The 19,478-nt window shown below is 52.8% G+C and overlaps 2 protein-coding genes across 2 annotated transcripts; both read left to right on the top strand.

The window, feature by feature from the left end:
* The first annotated feature begins 175 nt into the window (after window positions 1-175).
* CCDC87 (coiled-coil domain containing 87) lies at window positions 176-2,863 on the top strand. The gene has a single exon (XM_036763040.1). It carries the CDS (start codon window positions 176-178, stop codon window positions 2,861-2,863), a length of 2,688 nt encoding a protein of 895 aa, XP_036618935.1.
* Window positions 2,864-10,950: 8,087 nt separating this feature from the next.
* Window positions 10,951-18,910, top strand: CTSF (cathepsin F). Its single transcript, XM_036763041.1, has 14 exons — window positions 10,951-11,236; window positions 12,291-12,389; window positions 13,903-13,975; window positions 14,091-14,146; window positions 14,277-14,352; window positions 16,266-16,379; window positions 16,576-16,721; window positions 16,884-16,980; window positions 17,066-17,146; window positions 17,362-17,481; window positions 17,596-17,660; window positions 17,745-17,835; window positions 18,158-18,216; window positions 18,310-18,910. Exons 1-14 carry the CDS (start codon window positions 11,048-11,050, stop codon window positions 18,382-18,384), a joined length of 1,341 nt encoding a protein of 446 aa, XP_036618936.1. The 5' UTR covers window positions 10,951-11,047; the 3' UTR covers window positions 18,385-18,910.
* The last annotated feature ends 568 nt before the right edge of the window (window positions 18,911-19,478 follow it).

Here is a 19,478-nt window from a genome sequence, read left to right as displayed (position 1 = left end):
CCAGCGGTTCCGCCCCTTCCTTTTCCGGTGTCTGTCGCCATAGCGACGCGTCCCGGCGTCTTAGAGGCGCCGGACAAAACCGCCCTGGTGTTGGGTGTCAGGTGTGAGAACCCATGCGTCAGGGATCTGAGGTTCCCGGTGCCAGGGGCTCGGGGGTCAAGCAGCAGCCGCAGCAATGGAGCGCAGGAAGAACAGGATGGGGCGAAGGAAGCGGCGGTGGCCGCCGTCGGACAGGACTGCGGACCCGGAGCTCCAGAAGCTGTACCATCGGCTTTTGCGGCCGCTGTCGCTGTTCCCCGGCGAGGAGGCACGGATCCCGGCGACCCCCGAGCCGCTGCCCACGTCTCCGCAGACCAAGAGCGACGCCCGAGTGGGCCGGGACTCCTACTCCATGGAGCAGCTGTCTCCCGGCTCGCTGTGCTTGCTGGTGTCGGAGCGGCTGTCCCGCGTGGGCCACGCGCCCGAAGTGCCCCCCGAGGGCCGGCGGCGGCTGGCCGAGGTCATCCTGTCCGAGTTGCAGTACGGCTGGCAGATGCCACAGCCTGAGCCGGGCCTCGACCCGCGCGACCAGCAGAAACTGCGGCAGCGCGTGGAGACTCACGTGGTGCTGTCTTCGGAGCAGCTCTTCCTGCGCTACCTGCACCTGCTGATCACCCTGTCCGTGCCCGAGTCCGTGCTCACCGAGCCCGCCACCCTCACGCGCCTGTCTGCCTGCCTGGCCTCCGACTGTTCCCGCTTCCTCACCAGCCCGATCGTCTACCGCCGCCTGGTCTCCGATTTCAAAGACTTGCAGGGCCTCCGCTCCTTTCTGAAGAAGGGCACGGGGGCGGTCAAGCCAGACCTTTTCCGCAAGCAGGCCCTCATTCCACAGCAAACTATTGGCACCTTCCAGGCGTCCAAGCTCTGCCCTCTGCCCTGGCCGCACAGCACAGGCTTCTCCCAGATTCCGTGCTCCGCCCTGAACATGAGTTACTTGATTCACTTGAGCCGGCCAGACTTCCTAGGCAGGCCTTGTCTGGATCGTTTAAAGGGGCTGAGGTCCATTCCGGACCTGGACCAGAGAAAGTACCTGCGCTGGATGCCCACTCTAGCCCCCAGACCCCGCCAGGTGCTTGAGGTTGGCCCTGCCCAGAAGGCTGACCTCTCAGGGATTTCGAGCTTGGCAGAAGATCTGGATTTGGGGACCTTCCTGCGGCTCCATATCCCCCGAAAGTGCCGGTCTTTGCCCAGTCTGAGAGAAGGTTGGAAACTTTCAAATGAACTGGGCATACGTTCACCGCCCCCTCGAACTTTGTCCCCACTGATTCTAGGCTGGGAGACCCAAACAGCGGCCTTCATTGGCTCAGCTTCGGAGGACCTCAAGCACATGATGAAAACCTTTGAGGTGGAGCTGTCCAAGAAGCCCCAGCAGAACTCAGCCCTGGCCCCTCTCCTCCGAGCCCTGACCCAAGGCCCAAAAGGCAGCCACCGAGTGGAAGAGCTGCAGAGGACTCTGAAGACTCTCCAAGAAGAAGAAGCCTCGGGAAAATGGGACCACCGGCCCACCCTGGGGACCACTGTGCATCCCCAGCCAGTCACGGTGGCCCTGAAACTGAAGGATCAGACTGTGTTGCAGGCAGCAGCTGTCCGAGTCTCAGAGCGGGCGTTCCAGGACAGCTTCTTTGTGAAGGAGGAGAATGTTCTCTATAACCACCTGTCAGGCGAGTTGGACAGCAAAATCTTGGAAGAGCTGGACTCTAGCCTCTTTGCCGGGGCTAGCATCCAGGAGATCTACAGTGAGCTCCTGAGCCGAGTCTCTGCTGACTATCTGTTCTTCAATAGGGGGCACCCAGTGGAGCCGTCATCAGATAAGGACTGGTCAAGTCTTATGGCCTCAACTTTCCTGTACAGAAACCCCAAGTATCGAATCATCAATCCTATCCTGGATGGCATTGGAAAGCGTAGAATACGTTCCTCGGGCTTAGATCCCTTTCCCCCCCCACCCACTCCCCAGCTGCCTAAGCAGTGGGTCAAAAGTAAGGCCTCCTGGATGCGATGGTGGAGAGCCACGCTGACCCCGGATGACTATTTCTTGTACTTGGCCACTCAGGACTGTGACTTCCTCCATGTGATCTTCCACATGTACCCAGAAGAGGAACCCATCCAGATGCCTATCATCATCAAAGACACCCTGGAACTTCCACCCCTGCCTCCACTAGCGCAGGAGGAGGATGCCGGGGAATTTGTGCCAGGTATCTGGGATGCCAACTCAGTCCTAGAAGATGGCCTGGGAGCAGAAGGGAGCAAATCCCTAGGGGACCACAGGAAAGTAAAGCGACTCCAGAGGCGACTGGAGAGAATCTGGGCAGCCCTGCAGGTGCCGGACAAAGATCGGCTGGACATGGCCATCAAGTACAGCACCAATGCCCGAGTGGGGCAGCTCCCTGCCCTGGTGACTGCCTGGGAGAAAGCCTTGCAGCCCATTCAGGAGCGGGAGCTCTTGTTAGCCCAGCTGGAACGCTTCGAGCAAGAAGCCTCCGACCCCAATCGGTTCTTCCTAAAGGTCGATTATGACCTCTGGCGCTGGACTGAAGAGTCCCAGATCCGCAGCAACTTGTATGAGAAAATCAGTAGAGTGGAGACCTTGCTGACCAGGCTCCTTCGGGACATCCAGATTGCCTTTGGGGAGTCAGTAACATACAAGGGGCGCTGCTATCTAGAGAAGATGAAGAGGGACAAAGTGGAGATGTTGTACTGGCTGCAGCAGGAACGTCGAGCCAAGAAGCTGGTCCGGGTCCAAAAGGGCTCACGACTGCCTTCCCTTAACCCTAAAAACACAGGAAACTCAGAAAATGGCCTCATTCCTTCTCCCAGAAATGTCTAAACAGCACACATTCCCCCATTCTCCAGTCCCTGTCCCCATTTGTCCCCAAAATGAGTCAGCCTGGTGATAGAAATCTATCCAAGAAATCCAGGCCCCCAGGGTGGGGGTGAGGGTGGGGAGGGGGAGGGGGGCCAGGAACATATATGACTTCTAATTAGGGAGGTCTCCGTTGAGTTCATATTTTGTTATAACAGATACTGTAACTATAGGATGGAAATTGCTGTTTTACAAAAAGGCTCTGCAGGCCTCAAGTCGCCAGCTAATTTCAAGTCCTGCTCCATCAATGTGGCCGAGTTCTGGTACAGTAAAATAACTGGGTCTGGACCTTAGCGTTTGGTGAAATGGGATTCTCCAGGTAAAACAAAAGAGAGGGAGCCTCTTTAGCAACTCAGTCTAGTCCCATTCTAAAGGACGCTTACTTTGAGTCTAGCTGCTGAAGAACCTTTGTTAAAAGGTCTCTCTTGGGTCTGGCTTAATCTGCAGTTCCAGAAGGCTGAGGCTGGCTGATAGGGGTGACTCAGCCCCCACCCTACTCCCATGCCTCCAGACTGTTGACAGCTGAATATCACTGATAGAGCTGTATTTCTCTTGGCCCTATCAAGACTGAGGCTGACACCATCAGTGAACCCCAGGATACAAGGGAGCATCTTGAACCTTTGCTGGAAGTGCATTTTGATAGGGAAGAGTCTGGAGAAAGAGAAAGTGTGCATCGTCTTGGTTACCAGTGGAGCTTAGGGGGGCAGGCAGCATGAAGTCCCTGAGTATCTGAGGATGGGATGGAAAGGATAACAACACACTTGGCCAGCTTTATGGTTTTGCCTAAAGTATAGAATCATACCTTTTTCCTCAAAGGGGCTGAAGTTCGCTCCAGGAATCCATTGAGGCTTTTTTGGACTGTATATAGAAGTCTAAGGGAATCTTTCACAAATCTAGATTGCACAGTTCCCCTACTTCTATCCCCACAGCTGGGTTTAGAGAACATCCAGCAACCCAGGTTATGAGACTCAGGCAATGACACCTCTAATAGGGACCCTGTGCCCCAGCCTAAGGGAATTTTTTTTTTAAATCAGAGAAAGTTTCTTAGGGGAAGTAGCATCTGAACAAGGCTGTTAGTGATGAGGAAAGAAAGAGGGTCACCGACCACCTGGGCCAGAACTTGGAAGGGGGAGAAGGCCTTCATCCTTGTCCTTTAATCTAGGTCCTGGGATTTCTCTGCTTGGTTCATTTTGCATAGTATGGACTACCTCGTTATCAGCTTGATTGTGAGCCCCATAGGAGTAAATGGACAAGTCACAGATGGAAAGATTCAAGTTTCCTTTATTATTTATAACAACATGAAATTATGCAGTTGTACAGCCAACTAGACAATCAGCCCTGCACATCTGAGGTTTGATTTTCTGATATAGGCTAATTTGTCCACCAGTCAAAATTGCACATACAAACATATTTCGAGCATGTAAAATATGTGTGTCTATATGTATATATGTGTGTAATGTGCATGTGTATGTGTATACTGTTGTTTGTCCTTCATTCTCAAAGAGGACCATGACATCAGGAGGTGATGCCATGACATACAAGTGAGTTGGATTTGAGTGAGGGAGGGCTGTGCAAAGTGACCAGCCTCACTCCTCTGGAGCCATCTGAGTGCAGTGACGAGGTATCAGGATAACTGGAGATGGTCCAGGATGCAATAGGAGACCTTGGCCATTTTAAGCTGAGGTCTTTAATAGGTCTTGGTTTAACTGGGGCAACGCCCATTCAGTGATTAAGGCTAGGTAAGAAATGAGGCAGAGAATGGCCTCTTTACCTAGTCCATAAAAAAAAAAAATCAACCTGGGAGGGGAAGACCATGAGGGTTTCTGGCCAAAACAGAAACAAGTTATTTCCATTTACTCTGAGCCAAGCAGGGTCCAAACAATGACCAAGTGGGGCTTGGCCTGGCACCTGTGTTGTTGGCCAGAGCGATTTGGGTTTAAGGCATGGTACAAGTAGGTGTTTATGTGTATTTTACAAAACTCTGATTTTATCAAAGAATCTCCTAATGAGGAGCCTTCTCTGCCAAAGTAGATTTAAGCCTCCTCTACAATTGAGTCTCAGTGGCTTGGGGGCACTGAGAAGTCACTTCATAGATTTAGAGCTAAAAGGAACCTTAGAAGCCATTTAGTCCAAACTCTCTGACTTTACAGATAAGAAAGCAGAGGCCTCCAGAGGCCATGTGACTTTTCCAAAGTTGCCCAGGTAGGAAACAGCAGAGCTGGCATTGTTTGTTCTCCTAAGTGTCAATGTGTGTCAGCGGAGGTGGGGAGGGTGGCAGCTCCTTCTTCTCTAGCTCTCCAAGTCCACTTTCCCTGGCAGCCTCTTATATTCATATGGAGATAGAGATGTATGTGTATGCATAGATGTGTTTATATATGCATATGTATGCACACATATATCTCATATGTGTATCCTCCAGTGCACATACAACATACATGTTATTATGGACAGAAGCTGTGATTGCTTTGATGCAGTCATATAAGCAATTTACTGAGATAATTCCAACTCTGTCAGTATGCAGAGGAATGACCGTCCTGCAACTCGGATCCTTTGAAAGCTCCAATTTTGTCCTAGCTTCATTTGTCTTCTGGTCAAAATTCAGGGCAGCGGGGTGGCACAGTAGGTATAGCACTGGGACTCAGGAAGACCTGAATCCAAATCTAGCCTCAGACACTAGCTGTGTGACCCTAGCAAGACGCTGAACCTAATCCTGTTTGCCTCAGTTTCTGCATCTGTAAAATGAGCTGGAGAAGGCGATAGCAAACCACTCCAGTATCTTTACCAAGAAAACCCCAAATAGAGTCACAAAGCATGAACCATGATTGAACCAAAAAAAATGCATTCCTAACCATTTACAAGACATTTTGCCACAGCCCAGTGAGGCAGGGTGAACGTGTGTATGCGCGTGTGTGATTTCACTGGTAGAGGGGAGTCTCTGTCCCTTCACCAATGCAGATTGCTACCTGCTCTGAAATTTACCTTCTTAACATAAGCACTGCTGTGCTTACTTTACAAATGAGCAAATGAGGCTGAGAAGAGTTGGGATCACACAGGTCTTCTGCGTCCTGACCCAGAGGCATCTCAGCTCTCCCTTGATTCCACTGTACCATGCTGTCTGAGCAGAGGGTGAAGCTGGCTACCAGCTGAGGAATTGTCCTGGCTTTGGCAAGTCTGTAAGTCAGTCTGCTGAGCCCAGAGAGGTTGACACCCCTACTGATGAAGGGGAGTCCCTCACTGATGAAAACACGGACTCTTGAAGTCTAAGGGACATCCCATTGTCATGATGAAGACCCAAGGAGTTATTTCCTTAACTACAATCTGATAGAAATGCTGCTTTGAAGCTAACATCCTATAAAGGGTTCTTCTAGCCTGTACCCTTTGCCACCTATTAAAGTGCAGCACATTCAATATCTTAGACTAATTCTAGTCCAACCAATATTAAATGGTCTTGAAAATATATTTTATCTGGAACTATGCCCAATGGGCAAACTATGCATACCCTTTGATCCAGCAATACCACGACTAGACTAGGTCCATATCCTAAAGAGATCATAAAAAAGGGAAAAGGACCCACGTGAACAAAAATATTAATAGCAACTCTTTTTGCGGTGGCCAAGAACTGGAAACTGAGGAGATGCCCACGAATTGGGGAATGGCTGAACAAGTTGTGGTATATGAACGTAATCATTGTTCCATAAGAAATGATGAGCCGGCAGACTTCAGAAAAACCTGGAAAGACTTATATGAACTGATGCTGAGTGAAGTGAGCAGAACCAGGAGAACATTATACACAGTAACAGCAACACTGTGTGATGACTAACTTTGATAGACTTAGCTCTTCTCAGCAATACAAGGATCCTGGACAATTCCAAAGGACTCATGATGGAAAATGCTATCCACTTCTGGAGAAAGAACTGATGGAATCTGAATGCAGATCAAAGCAGACTATTTCATTTTTTTGGTGGGTTTTTTTCTTTTGGTCTATTTCTTCTTTCACAACATGACTAAGATTGAAATATGTTTTACATGATTGCATATATATTGTGCCCGTGTTGGCGTGAATATATGATGAAGTAATCGACACAGAAAGACAAAGACATGGGGCTAGGCGAGTCGTATAGTCAAGCTATAGACTGATTTTAATGGAGTTACTGACAGTATTTTATACAGGTTAATTGCTGAGTCATCCAGACTTCAAAGAAGAGTACAATAAAGCATTGGTTAAGTTTTTTATCTCCTTGTTCCTAGGAGTGAGACACTATTTTTCCTCAAGGCTAACCAAACTGAAACATTTATGTTCTCTCCCATATAGATAACCAGATTGAAACATTTCTGTCATCTCCCACGTGGGTAATCAGCTACAAAGGTGGGTTTTCTTTGCCAGTTTTCTTATCCTAAAACTGGCCTTGCCATGCATGGGCCCATTTTCAATTGACCTTGCCTTGCCTAAACAGGATATAGCTGGCTCCCCACAATATATAACCTATATCAAATTGCTTACCATTTTAGGGAGGGGAGAGAGGAGGGAGAAAAATTTGGAACTCAAAAAATTTTTTTTAAATGAAGGTTAAAAATTGTCTTTACATGTAATTAGAAAAAACAAAATACTATTTTTAGAAGAAAATATATGTTACAATGATAGACAAAATGTACCTGGAAACACTTTTTTTTTTGTCTAGACAAGCAATGCCATCTTTATGCTGAAATCCCAGTCTGAGAACTTCCTCCACCAAAGCATCTCAGTAATTCACTGGTAACTCCCAGTCTTATCAGTTGCCTGGGGACACTGAGGAGTTAATTGTCACAAGTTGTAAGTGCAAAGGCAGAAATTAACCCCAGAGCTTCCCCATTCTCAGGACCAGGCCCATTTTAGAGCATTTCCTGGCTTGATATCAGGGCCAAAGGATCATAGATTTAGAAATGGAAGGCCCAGCCCTTCCAAGCCCTCATTTTACAGACGAGGGGGCTGAGGCCCAGAGTGGGCCTAACTCTAGGAGAGCCAAATCCAGCATTCTCTCCACTGTGCCACTTTGCAATGGGAGGGATTTCAGAGGCCACCCAGTTCCACCCCCTCATTTTACATGTAATACTTAGGCCCACACGGTCTATATGTATAGTGATAATCCTTTCAGATTATTTGAACCCTGATAAAGACCAAAGCCTGAACTAATCAAGCAGACATTTTTTCTTTTTGCTTTGTTCTAAAAATGCCCTTTCCTGTGTCAGCAACTTCAAAGACCAGATAAGGTTGATAAGGAATATTTTCCTATTCGTGATAGGATGCCTACAACCAGAATAGTGGGACTTCTCTTATCTTGGTATTCTAGAGATGTATGCTTATACAGGGAAAACACAGACATCCTGGGATCGTAATTTCCAATCGACACTACTTTGTCAATTTTCTTGTCTTACTGTATGTATGACTTATTCAGCTAAGAAACTTCCTTTCTCGTGATATGGATAAAAACATATGGAGACCATAAATTTGAGTTGGGATTGTACTAAAGTATATTTAAACCTTTTCATTCTTTTATCACTTAGTCAGAAGTTTCCTTCTGGCTTCATGATCATCTATCTGCTAGCTTTAAGGGAATAAATAATATAAATATATATCACCTAGCCTGTTTGCCTCTTTTAACCAAACTTTCAGGTCAACAATAGACGTGACTGGCAGATAGCACAGATAGGCTCTGTGGCCTGGCCTGCCTCTGAGGAGAGGCTAGGGCCAGGCCTTTACCACTCACACCAGAGCTGGGGGCCAGGGCAAGTAGGCCTCAGGAGCCCTGCAAGGTGGGATGCCCTTTCCTCATCTGGCCCTCTCAAACCCTGGTGGTCTAAGGGACGATAGATTCTGAACAAGCTCCCTTTACTGCTCTTAAAGGGATGGTGGCCTTGTGCTTATATTCACCAACTTCCTATCAAAGGCTAGTTCCATGAAAGATCATCACAACTTGTGAATATTGAGCAAAATCATTTATCCAAGCAGAACAAGCCAGCAGAAATCAGAGAGGTTACAGAGATTAAAATCTACCAAAGAACACACAAGAGTGAAAGAGCGAGGGAAGGATGGAGATGAGATCTTAGCTCATATGGGAAAGAAGAATCACCCAGAGAATGTCCATGTTCAGGAAGCCTCTAGGATTTCAAGCAAGTCCAGTGACATTATGGGGTCAGCTTCTCATACATGTCTGCCATTTAGAAGTCTATCTGTCTGTCTCTACTACCCCCTGGACTGTTCTCTGTCCAAATGTCTTTCCCCAAGAGTGTCTGGTGCCTGGTGCAAGTCTTTCCTGAACTCACCCTCCACCCCCTCCATTCTCCTCTGCCCTGTGTCTTCCTTGCTGCCATCCAGGCACTAGGTACCTTGTCCTCACCTAACCCACACAAATTTTCTGGCTGTGAAGAGGGTGAAGCCCCTCTCTGATGACTGCCCACCTCCTCCCTGGCCACTTCCCTTCTTCCTGGGCTAAACTCTGGGTTACAAAGAATGGCAAAAGGCAGTTCACTGCCCTTGAGGAGCTCACAGTCTAATGAGAGAGATGACAGGTAAATAATCTTGTACAAACGAGACCTAGATGAAACAAATTGTATAAAACCAACACAGGAAGCCAGGTGGGCAGTAGAGAGTTAAGAAGCAAGGGAGAGGACAGGCAGAGGAGGCACCAATTGTCCAGAGCCTTCTCAGGGAGTTCAGCTACAAAATGGGAGAGATATGGGGCCCCAGCTACTGGAATAGACTTAGAAGGACAGGACGGGTTGGAGGACACCGGCTCTCTCTCTCTTTCTTTCTTTCTTTTGCCTAGCACACAGTAGGTATTTAATAAGTATTTACTGAATTGTTTGGAGTTGAACCCAGCCAGTGTTGCAGGGAGGAAGGATGAAGGCAGGCTAAGTAAGGGGACCCCGGTGGTCTCGGCCACCCCAGGCTGCTGACCCATCAGATCTCGGCTCCCTTCATCTCCCACCCCGCCTTTGGGCACGTTCACCCAGGACACAAGGTCTCTGCCCGTTCAGTCGCTTTGAGGTAGCTCGGGGGAGGAGTAAGGGGGGTGGCAAGGTAACCCTCAGTTCGGCCTGTGCACGCCCCTCCCGCTCATCTCTTCACGTGGTTTCTCTGCCTCTAGCTCGTGAGGCTTCTACAGGCAAGGAAGGTGCTCTGAATGTCAAAAGTCCTAGACATGATGCCACCCACCAACACTCCATGTCGGTGTCCCCGGCAACTGGGCCACATTGCTCTCAAAGTCCTCCCTCCCTCCCTTTCCCCTGCAGCAGAACAGAGGAACCCGCTTTCCATCAGCAAACACTGCCTACTATGTGCCAGTCACTGACTAGGTGCTGGAGGGGCAGGAGTTTACCTTCTATATGGAGAAATATTGCATTTGAATACAAAGCGATTTGGGGTGAAGGCACCAGCATTGGCCATCAGGCTCCGAATCGTGTCTCTCAGTGATTCCAAGACGCCGAGATGAGGAGGGGCTGAGTCTGATGTCACTCATTCTGGACTAGACCCCCCCCCCCCCATTCCCCCACCGAAGTGGACCGGGTCGCTCTGCGGCATCTTGGTCGGATGACATAGGTCTGATGCCTGCTTGCCCAGGGAGGCGTGGGCGCCAGGAGCTTCTACACCCTCCCTGCAGGACGTTTTTCAGGTTGCTGTGTTAGGGTGTCAGAGAGAGAGAGCTGGCCTTGGAGGAAGGTCTTGGGTTCTAGCTCTACGTCAGTCACACCCTGGCTGTGAGATCACGCGCAAGTCGGGGCTGGGCTCAGGCACCGTGCCAAGCACTGGGCATACAGAGAAAGACAAAACACAGTCCCTGCTCTCCAGGAGGTCAGAGTCTAAAGTTCACAACTACGGCCGAACACACCTCCAGGATAAACCTAGGAAAGGGTGGGAAGGGTAGAAGAACGAGGAAAATGAGGAGAAGAAGAGAGCTTGTGACCCTGAGGTCAGCCCCGCAGGGCCCACCCCGCCCCACGTGCGCCGGTAAACAGGCTAAGGCGCAGGCGCGGCCCGGCCTCCACGCCCATTGGTCAGCCAAGCCCCCGCCCCCTCCAAAGAGCTCGCTGCAGGAGGAGTCTTCACTGCTGGCTGCCCTGGTCCTCCAGAGCAGTAGAGAGCTGAGGTCAGTGGCTGACCGCGGTCCGGCCATGGCGGCCTGGTTGCTGCTTTTCCCGATGCTGTCGTCTGTGCTTCTGGGTGGGGGCGGCTGGCGCCTTCCGCTGGCGTCAGACCCCGCGCTGGAGGCCCCGGCTCAGTTTGCGATGGAGGTTTATAACCGAGGCCGCGATCCTGGGGCTGCGGCGGTGCTGCAGAGCGTCCAGGGGCGGAGCCTGAAGGTGAGGGGCGGGGCATGATAGGCGGAGTCTGAAGGTGGGGGAGGAGCCTGTGTGGAAGAGGCAGGGACTAAGGGAGTAATTTTACTTCAGGGGCGGGGCTTGAGGGGATGGGTGCAGCCTGCAGGTATGGGGGGGGGGGCTACTGCTCAGGGGGCGGGGCCTGAGGGGATGCAGTGTAGCCTTCAGGTGTGGGCTACCAGGTGGGGCCCCCTCTGGAGACTGCCTGGTGGGGCTGGGGGCTGAGGGCTTGCCCTATGGTGGAGAGGGCCCTGGGAGAGTGAACACGTGGGGCTGGCCTTCTAAGGGCCTCCCACGGCTGGGGATGCAGATGCAGAAGAGAGACCGCTCCTACCTTCAAGGAGGGCAGCAGGAAAGGCCCAGGGTCCTGCGGGTGTGACAGCTGGTAAGCCAGCAATACCCAGGGGTCCACCGGGCCAAGCAGAGGGCCTTTGGGGCACTGGCACAGCAGTTGGGCCCTGACTAGTGATTTAGGAAGGGGAGAGTGGGCCCTGATTGAATGGAGGGGGAGAGTTGGGGTACAGCCGCAAGGGCTTCTCTGGGTGGGGTCAAACAAATAAAATTAGGGTCACTAAATTGTACATAAGGATCCCTGTGAACTGTATATCAACGTAGTTTTAAAACGTAACATTACCTGTTTTATTGTATTTTTTATTTATTTTGTTGTATTTCCCAATTACATTTTAATCTGGTTTGGCAGCACTGCCCTATGGCATTGTGGGCCTTATGCAGCACGTTTGACACCTCTGGACCAGGGCACTGAGTAGTAGGGCCTGGGAGAGAGGAAGGGAGGGGGAAGGCTCCCTGAGGCGTGTTTCTTCTGGGTGCTTTTAACATGGAAGACAGACAGACGGGGGTGGGGAAGAGGAAGGTCTTAGGCTGCCAGTTGGCATCTGTGGATGGGGTGTGAGGATGGAGGGGGCGTCTGCTGGATGAGGGCCATGGAAGACAGGCAGAGGGAAACCCCAGAGCTGGATTCAGGGGCCAGGACCCAGGTTCCCAGTTCCCCTCTGACCCCTCCCTCCCTCTTGTTCAGATGGCCCATGGGGTTCTGTACTCCCTGGAAGTGACACTGCATGAGCCGACTTGCAGCCTCTCCACAACCTGCAAGGACCCCCAGCCTTCAGGGACCCTGGTAAGCACTGAGCCCCAAAGCTGAGCCTGGCTTGGGTCCTGTGACTTCCTCAGTCCTGACTAGCCCTAACACATCCACAGTAAGGCTGACTCAGCTGTTCATGGAGTGTCATGGGTTAGGGAGATGACCAAACAGCCTGCCCCCTCACCCCTCAGGACTTAAACAACCACACCCTGAGTCACACCAGGCTCTTGGGGAACTGGTTCAAGGCCTGGTTTTCCCAGGGCTTCTGTGGGGACCTTACTCAAAGTGCCCAGTCTTTCTAGATGGGAAAGCGGCCACTGGGCTCCTCACCAGCCCAGAAGGCTTTGGACTTGGACCCCAGCCCCCTTTTCTGCATTCCAGGCCTACCCACATTTATTAAGTACCATTAATGGGCAATGCCTGTCCTCTAAGAGCTTCCATTGTGCTAGGAGGGCTGTAACATGTACTGAGAGTATTCCCCTGCTCTGGCCAAATTTCTCCTCAGACTCAAAGTTTCCTTATCTGTAAGGGAAACAGCCCCTACCTCAAGGGCTGTTGTGAGGTCTGGTGTGGTGGAAGAAGCCAGCTTTAGAGCTGCCTGGGAGACCCTGGGGAAGGCCCCCGGCTCCTTCTGTCAGATGTGGGGGAGTGGGGTGGGTCAAGCAGCCTCCAAGGGCCAAGCCTGGCATGCTATAATTAATGCGTGCTCTAGAATGATAATAATAGCCAATTTTATATAGTACCTACTATGTGTCAGGCACTGTGCTAAGCACTTTACTGTTATCTCCTTTGATTCTCACAACAGTCCTGGGAGGAAAGGGCTATTATTAATGCCATTTACAGATGGGGAAACTGAGGCAAACAGGGCTAAGTGACTTGCCCAGGCTCACACAGCTAGGAAGTTCTGAAGCTATATTTGAATTCAGATTTTCTTAACTCCAGGCCTAGAACTCTATTGACTGGTGTCATTAAGTAATAGGCATTTATTAAGCACCCACTATGTACCAGGCATTATGCCAGGCAACGGGATGCAAAGATAAAGAGGACATTGTTCCTGCCTTAAAGGAGATGATGGTGGTGGTGGTGGTGGTGGTGGTGATGGTGGTTGTGGTGATGATGATGGTGGTGGTGATGATGGTGGTGGTGATGGTGATGGTGGTGGTGGTGATGGTGGTTGTGGTGATGGTGATGATGGTGGTGGTGGTGGTGCTGATGGTGGTGGTGTGATGGTACAAAGGAGAAGTCAGGGCAAAGAGCTCTCAGAAAGCCTGAGGAGGAAGAAAACCAACCCTTTGAGGGCCCTTAGAAACCCTCCAGTCCAACCCCAGCCCCATCCTACACAAGAGGAAACTGAGTCTCAGACAGGTGAAGGGATGTGCCCAGGGTCACACTGAGACCTCAGCCTTCTTGACCCCAAGTGGGCTGCCTCTCTAGGAAGGGGTCTGTGCTGTGCCCCTAGCTGTCCAGAAGCCCTGCCCTGACCCCGCTCCCCACTTCCCAAGGACAGCTCCATCCCCCGCCCCAACACAGACTCATTCCTCTGCCTCAGCTTTGTCGTTTTGAAGTCCTGGACCAGATGTGGGCCAAGCAGATGCTGCTGAAGCAAGACTGTGGCCAGCCTGGTGAGAAGAGAGAGCCCTGCATGCAGCCCTGAGGAGTGGCTGGGGTCACATGGTGGGGGGGGGGGGCTGGGCCTGGGCTTCCCTAAATGGCTGCTCTTCCTTTCACCCTGGCTAGGGGCCCAGCATCTTCCGTGGAGTTCTGGCCATCAGCCTCCCATCCCCCCACCACAGGTAAGAAGCCAGAGCAGTCCAGGTGTGGGCCTCCCTGGGGCTGTTCTTAGGGCCCCATGCGGATCTCATCCCCCCCCCCAGCCTCTCCCCCTGCTCAGGACGGTGTGGGCAGCCAATCCTTGTGTTTCAGGGTGACTCAGTGCAGCTTATCATACTCTTCAAGGACTTCCTCTCCACCTACAACAAGAGCTATGCCAATGCCACAGGTGAGGCCCACCTGCCTGGGGACCCCTCCCCACCCCCATCCAGGGTCTGCACTTCTTACAGATGAGGGCATTGCCCAGCCCTGGCGGGTCAGTGCCGTCTCCAGCCTGCGGGCCAAACCAAGACCCTGCGGTTCCGCAGGTTCCAGGAGTCTTTCGGCCCCATCTCATGGTGTCTGAGGGGCCAGGGACGTCAGGAAGACCCAGGGCCACATTCTTCCTAGGGGGGCGACCCTTGAGCCTCAGTTTGTGCAAGATGTTGGGGATGATGTTTATACTTCGAATCGCCTCCTCATGGGGCGGGCAGCTGGTGGCACAGTGCACAGAGGGCTGGGCCTGCCTGGCGTCAGGAATTGCCAAATGCAAATCCTGCCTCAGATGCCGTGTGACCCCGGCCTGGTCACAGAACTAGTGCCTGCCTCGGTCTCTTCATCTGTACAACGGGTCCCCCAGTTGCGGATGCAGCGAGATCCTATCTTCGGGGATGTGCGAATGCTCGCCGTTGTTATTTTTGTCACTGTCACTCATTGGCCTCAGTTCTTCGCTTCGTCTCCCCCCGCTTTCTCCTTTCACACAGCTAAAATCACGTTATAGCAGTGACTTTCCTGAATCAGGTCTGAACCGTCACTCACCTCCTCAGTAAACTTCTGCTGCTCCCCACGGGCTTCTGGAACCCCTCTGGGCTTTGACAAGGAAAGGGAAGGGAACAGGCATTGATTAAGTGCCTGCTGTGTGCCAGGCACTGTGCAGAGGACTTTACAAATATGCCCTCCCTGGATGAGGTCCCCTCCCAGCCTGGCCTCCCTTTCCCTCTGTTCCTCACACGTCCCACCTCCATCCCTTTGCCCAGGCCGTTACCCTTGCCTGGAATGCCCTCCTTCCTTGCCTTGTTTCTCCCAAGGCTCAGCTCAGACGCCATCTCCTCTAGGAGGCCTTCCGCGCTCCCCCCACACCCCAGTTCTCTGGTATCCATTTCTTTGGGCTTTGTGCACGTGTTTTCTCCTCCCATAGAATGTAAGGTCCTTGAGGACAGGGACTCTCATTTTGGGCTTTCTAGCTACAGCGAGTAACGCGGGGCTTGGCCAGTCAGCCGGTCAACAAGCACCTGTTAAGCCCTTCCTGTGTGCCAAGGCCTGTGCTAAGCGCTTCATGTGGAGGACAGACCCAAGAGCTCCCTCTGTACCTTCCAGAACAGACAAGATAAATGCCGTGTCATTGAGAGGGGGAAGGCGCCCCCTAGTAGGGGTATGTAGGGGGTGGGGCTCTGGGAAAGGTCTCTGTGGAGGGCGGCATTTCAGCTGACATGTGAAGGAAGCCAAGGAAGCAGAGGAGGAGGTAGAGGTGAGGACAGAGAACTTTCCAGGCATGGGGTTAGGTGGGGTAGGGAACCTGTGGCCACATGTGGCCCTCTAGGTGCTCAAGTGTGGCCCTTTGACTGAATCCAAACTTCACAGAACAAATGCCCTTAACGAAAGGATTTGTTTTATGAAACTTGGACTCAGTCAAAAGGTTGCACCTGAGGACCTAGATGGCCACATGTGGCCTCAAGGCTGCAGGTACCCCACCCCTGGGGTAGGGGTACGCAGATAATATTTGTAATGTGCTTAGCTGCCAGGCACATAGTAGGTGCTTAATAAATGCTTGTTCACTTCCCTTCCCCTCATCCTGCCCATTACTCCCTGAATGAATGAAGCATTTATTAAAAACCTACTAGGTGCAAAGCACTGTGCTAAGCTCGTGCCCTCAAGGAGCTCCCACTTTGATGGGAGAAATCACACACAAGAAGGCTTCAATTCCAGTCAGAGGGGGAGCTCCCAGGGTCCTTAGGGGCAGCCTACTCTTCCTGGGAAGCCCCGTGCCCCAAATGCCATTGCGTCCCAGAGCGCAGCTTGGTAAAACCCCCTCCTCATCCATAGAGACACAGCGCCGTCTGGGCATCTTTGCCCAGAACCTGGAGCTAGCCCAGAAGATGCAGGAGTTGGACCAGGGTTCTGCCGAGTACGGAGTCACCAAGTTCAGTGACCTCACAGGTACGAGGGGGCAGCAGGATCAGCTTCCCCTCCCCCCGGGGGCCCGCTGGTCAGAGTGTTCCCTGGGACAAGTGAGGTCTGCCAGGCATTGTTGATATGAGCCACCCTTAGCAGCCTTTGCCGTATCCAGCCTCGGCTCCCCCCCCCCCCCGCTGACAGGCTGCTCCCCCTACGGTGTCCGCTTCATTCCCCACAGAGGAGGAGTTTCGGACTTTCTATCTGAACCCCCTATTAAACAGCCTCCCAGGCCAAGCTCTGAGGCCAGCCCCACCTGCCAAGGGCCCAGCCCCTGCTTCCTGGGACTGGAGAGATCATGGGGCTGTCACCGAAGTCAAGAATCAGGTGAATCTTGGCAATGGAACAGCTCTGGGAGGGGTGGGTGTAGGTGGGAGGCTGGCTGGCCAGGGAGGAAGTAGTCAGGGCTAAAGAGTCTGAAATCTTGGGGAGCCTTGGGTGGGGGGGGTTGGGCCCCAAGGCAGCTGCCGTTTCTCTTTTTCTTCCCAGGGTATGTGCGGGTCCTGCTGGGCCTTCTCTGTCACAGGCAATGTGGAAGGGCAGTGGTTTCTACGCCATGGGACCCTGCTGGCCCTTTCTGAGCAGGGTAAGGATGGCTGTAGCTCGAGACCTTTCCCTGGCCCTGCCCTGACCGCTGGGCACCTCATGACTTTTTGTATCCCTCCTTGCAGAGTTGGTGGACTGTGACACCCTGGACCATGCCTGTGGCGGAGGCCTTCCCTCCAATGCCTATATGGCCATTGAGAGACTGGGTAAGGGGAGGGGATACCTGGGGGAGGGGAGAACCCAGTGAAGGAGGGGGGAGCCCAGAGAGGGACGGGGAGCCTAGGGAGGGGGGGGGAGCCCAACCAGGGAGGCGGCTCTGGCCCTGCTCCCTTAGCTCTCTCTCTTCTCAGCCCGGCCCAATGCTTGGTCTCCCCCGCCTCCCTCCTCCATCCTCCTCCTAACCCATGCTCTGCTTCCCCAGGTGGGCTGGAGACAGAGAAGGACTATGGTTATGAGGGCCGTAAAGAGCGCTGCAGCTTTTCTCCTGACAAGGCGAGGGCCTATATCAACAGCTCCGTGGATCTGAGCCGTGATGAACAAGGTAGAGGAGGAAAGGCTGGAAGGGAAACTGTCTTGAGGAAGACCCTCAGCTGTCTCAGCTGCCTTGGGGGCTACCCTGTATAAGTAACCCCCATTTATTTCCTTCACATCCCAGAGCTCGCAGCCTGGCTGGCGGAGAATGGCCCCATCTCCATCGCTCTCAATGCCTTCGCCATGCAGGTGAGGGAGGGTACTCTGGCCTCTGCCTCCCCCCCCCCCCCCCCAAGCCCTCCCCCAGGCTCCAACTTCCTACTCTCTCTCCAGTTCTACCGCCGTGGGGTCTCCCACCCATTCCGGCCCCTCTGCAGCCCCTGGTTCATTGACCATGCTGTGCTGATTGTGGGTTTCGGCAATCGTGAGTCACCCAGCGTCCCCTGGGCAGCTGTGGGGTGGGGCTGGCCAATTCAAGACCGTTTGGCACCATCCCTTTCCTCCCCAATAACTTCAGCCCCTGAGAATTAGATTGGGTTTTTCAAGCCCCCATGTCTGAATGACACGCCTATTTGAGGGTGTCTCATGATGGAAAAATGCCCAGCTCAGACATCCTTCCCTTTGGACAGTACCCTGTCTCATGCAGTATGATCTCTCGATGAACCCACAGGGGCTTCTGGGGCCAAGGCTGGGCCCTCCCAGGGCCCCTCCTGGCTCTTGGAGCCATCATGGTTTCTGTTCCCCAGGCTCAGGCATCCCCTTCTGGGCCATCAAGAACAGCTGGGGCCGAGACTGGGGTGAGGAGGTGAGTAGTAGCCGTTCTCCCTTCCCCCATCCCATCACTCCCCTCCCATTCGCTCACTCAAGCTCTTTTTCCCTCCCTGCTTCTTCCTCACAGGGTTATTATTACTTATATCGAGGGGCCCGGGCCTGTGGGGTGAACGTCATGGCCAGCTCTGCTATCGTGGACTAGAGAGCCTGCTTGGGTCCGGAATTGGTAATAGCAGTACCCGCTCTGGGCAGGGCAATGTCTCAGAAGCTGCCCGGCCTGGTTCGTGAACTCAGACCCCCTAGACTTGCCTAGGCTAGTGTGGATCATCCCTGTTGGTGTTGGCACTCTCAGCCCTGCCAAGGGCTGTTTGAGGACAAGTAGCTTGGTGTGGGGAGGGAGGCAAAGGGCTGAGGGCCCAGCACCAGCCAAGAGTAGCTGGGGGCCCACATGGAGCAGGATGTCAGAGGCTGATGGAGAGAAGGGGTCCCTTCAAGTGAGGCAGGACCCCTGGGATCTGTTCTGGGAGTTCAGGGATTGCTGCTTGCCTCCGATCTGAAGATCTAAAGCCCGCTTCTGTCACATTCCCAGCTACTGTAGATAAGGCCCCCCTCTGTATGACGGTGTGAATTCTTCTTCCTCCCCTAGCTGAGATGAAAACCACATCTGTTACAATTGAAGGCCTGTGCCTGACCACCCTCTAGCATCAATAAAGATAGGACCCTTCCTGTGTCTGGGTGATTATTCCTGCACCAGCGTCTGAGGGTATCCAGGGCACACACAGTCAGACCGTGGCTGTAGCAGCTTCAGCCTCGGCCTGCAGGGAGGGAAGTTTTCCCTAAGGTGGGGGAGTAGGACTGCCTCCTTGTGGGTCCCAGGCCTCCGTGGTCCTGCGTTGCCAGAGCGGCTTTTGCAAAGCACAGGTCTGACTGCGCCACTCCCCTAATCAGTCAACTCCAGTGGCTCCCTAGCCCTCCAAGGTCAGAGGCAAGCTCCTTGGTTCAGCTTCCGAAGCCCTTCCCAACCTGGGCCTAGGCAGTGGTCATCACCTGCCCTGGTCCAGTCACACCAGCCCACCTCCCTTCTGCCTTTTATAAACCCTGGTTTCCTTTCCAGCATGGTGCAGCCACCTCTTACTAGGCCTTTGCTGATCTCACTCCCATTCCTTTCCCCTCCAGCTGCAAGGGTCTCTCCCCAAAAGGGCATTTGCTTTGTATATTCCTATGATCAGCTTGGCTTACCAAATAGTGTCAGCTCCTTGTGGGCAGGGGAAGGTTCCTTGTAGCCCCAGGGCTTAG

Source organism: Trichosurus vulpecula, chromosome 6 (genome assembly GCF_011100635.1).
Source record: "Trichosurus vulpecula isolate mTriVul1 chromosome 6, mTriVul1.pri, whole genome shotgun sequence".
Lineage (NCBI taxonomy): Eukaryota > Metazoa > Chordata > Mammalia > Diprotodontia > Phalangeridae > Trichosurus > Trichosurus vulpecula.
Note: the sequence above shows the minus strand (reverse complement) of the source record. Positions and strands in the feature narration are given on the sequence as shown.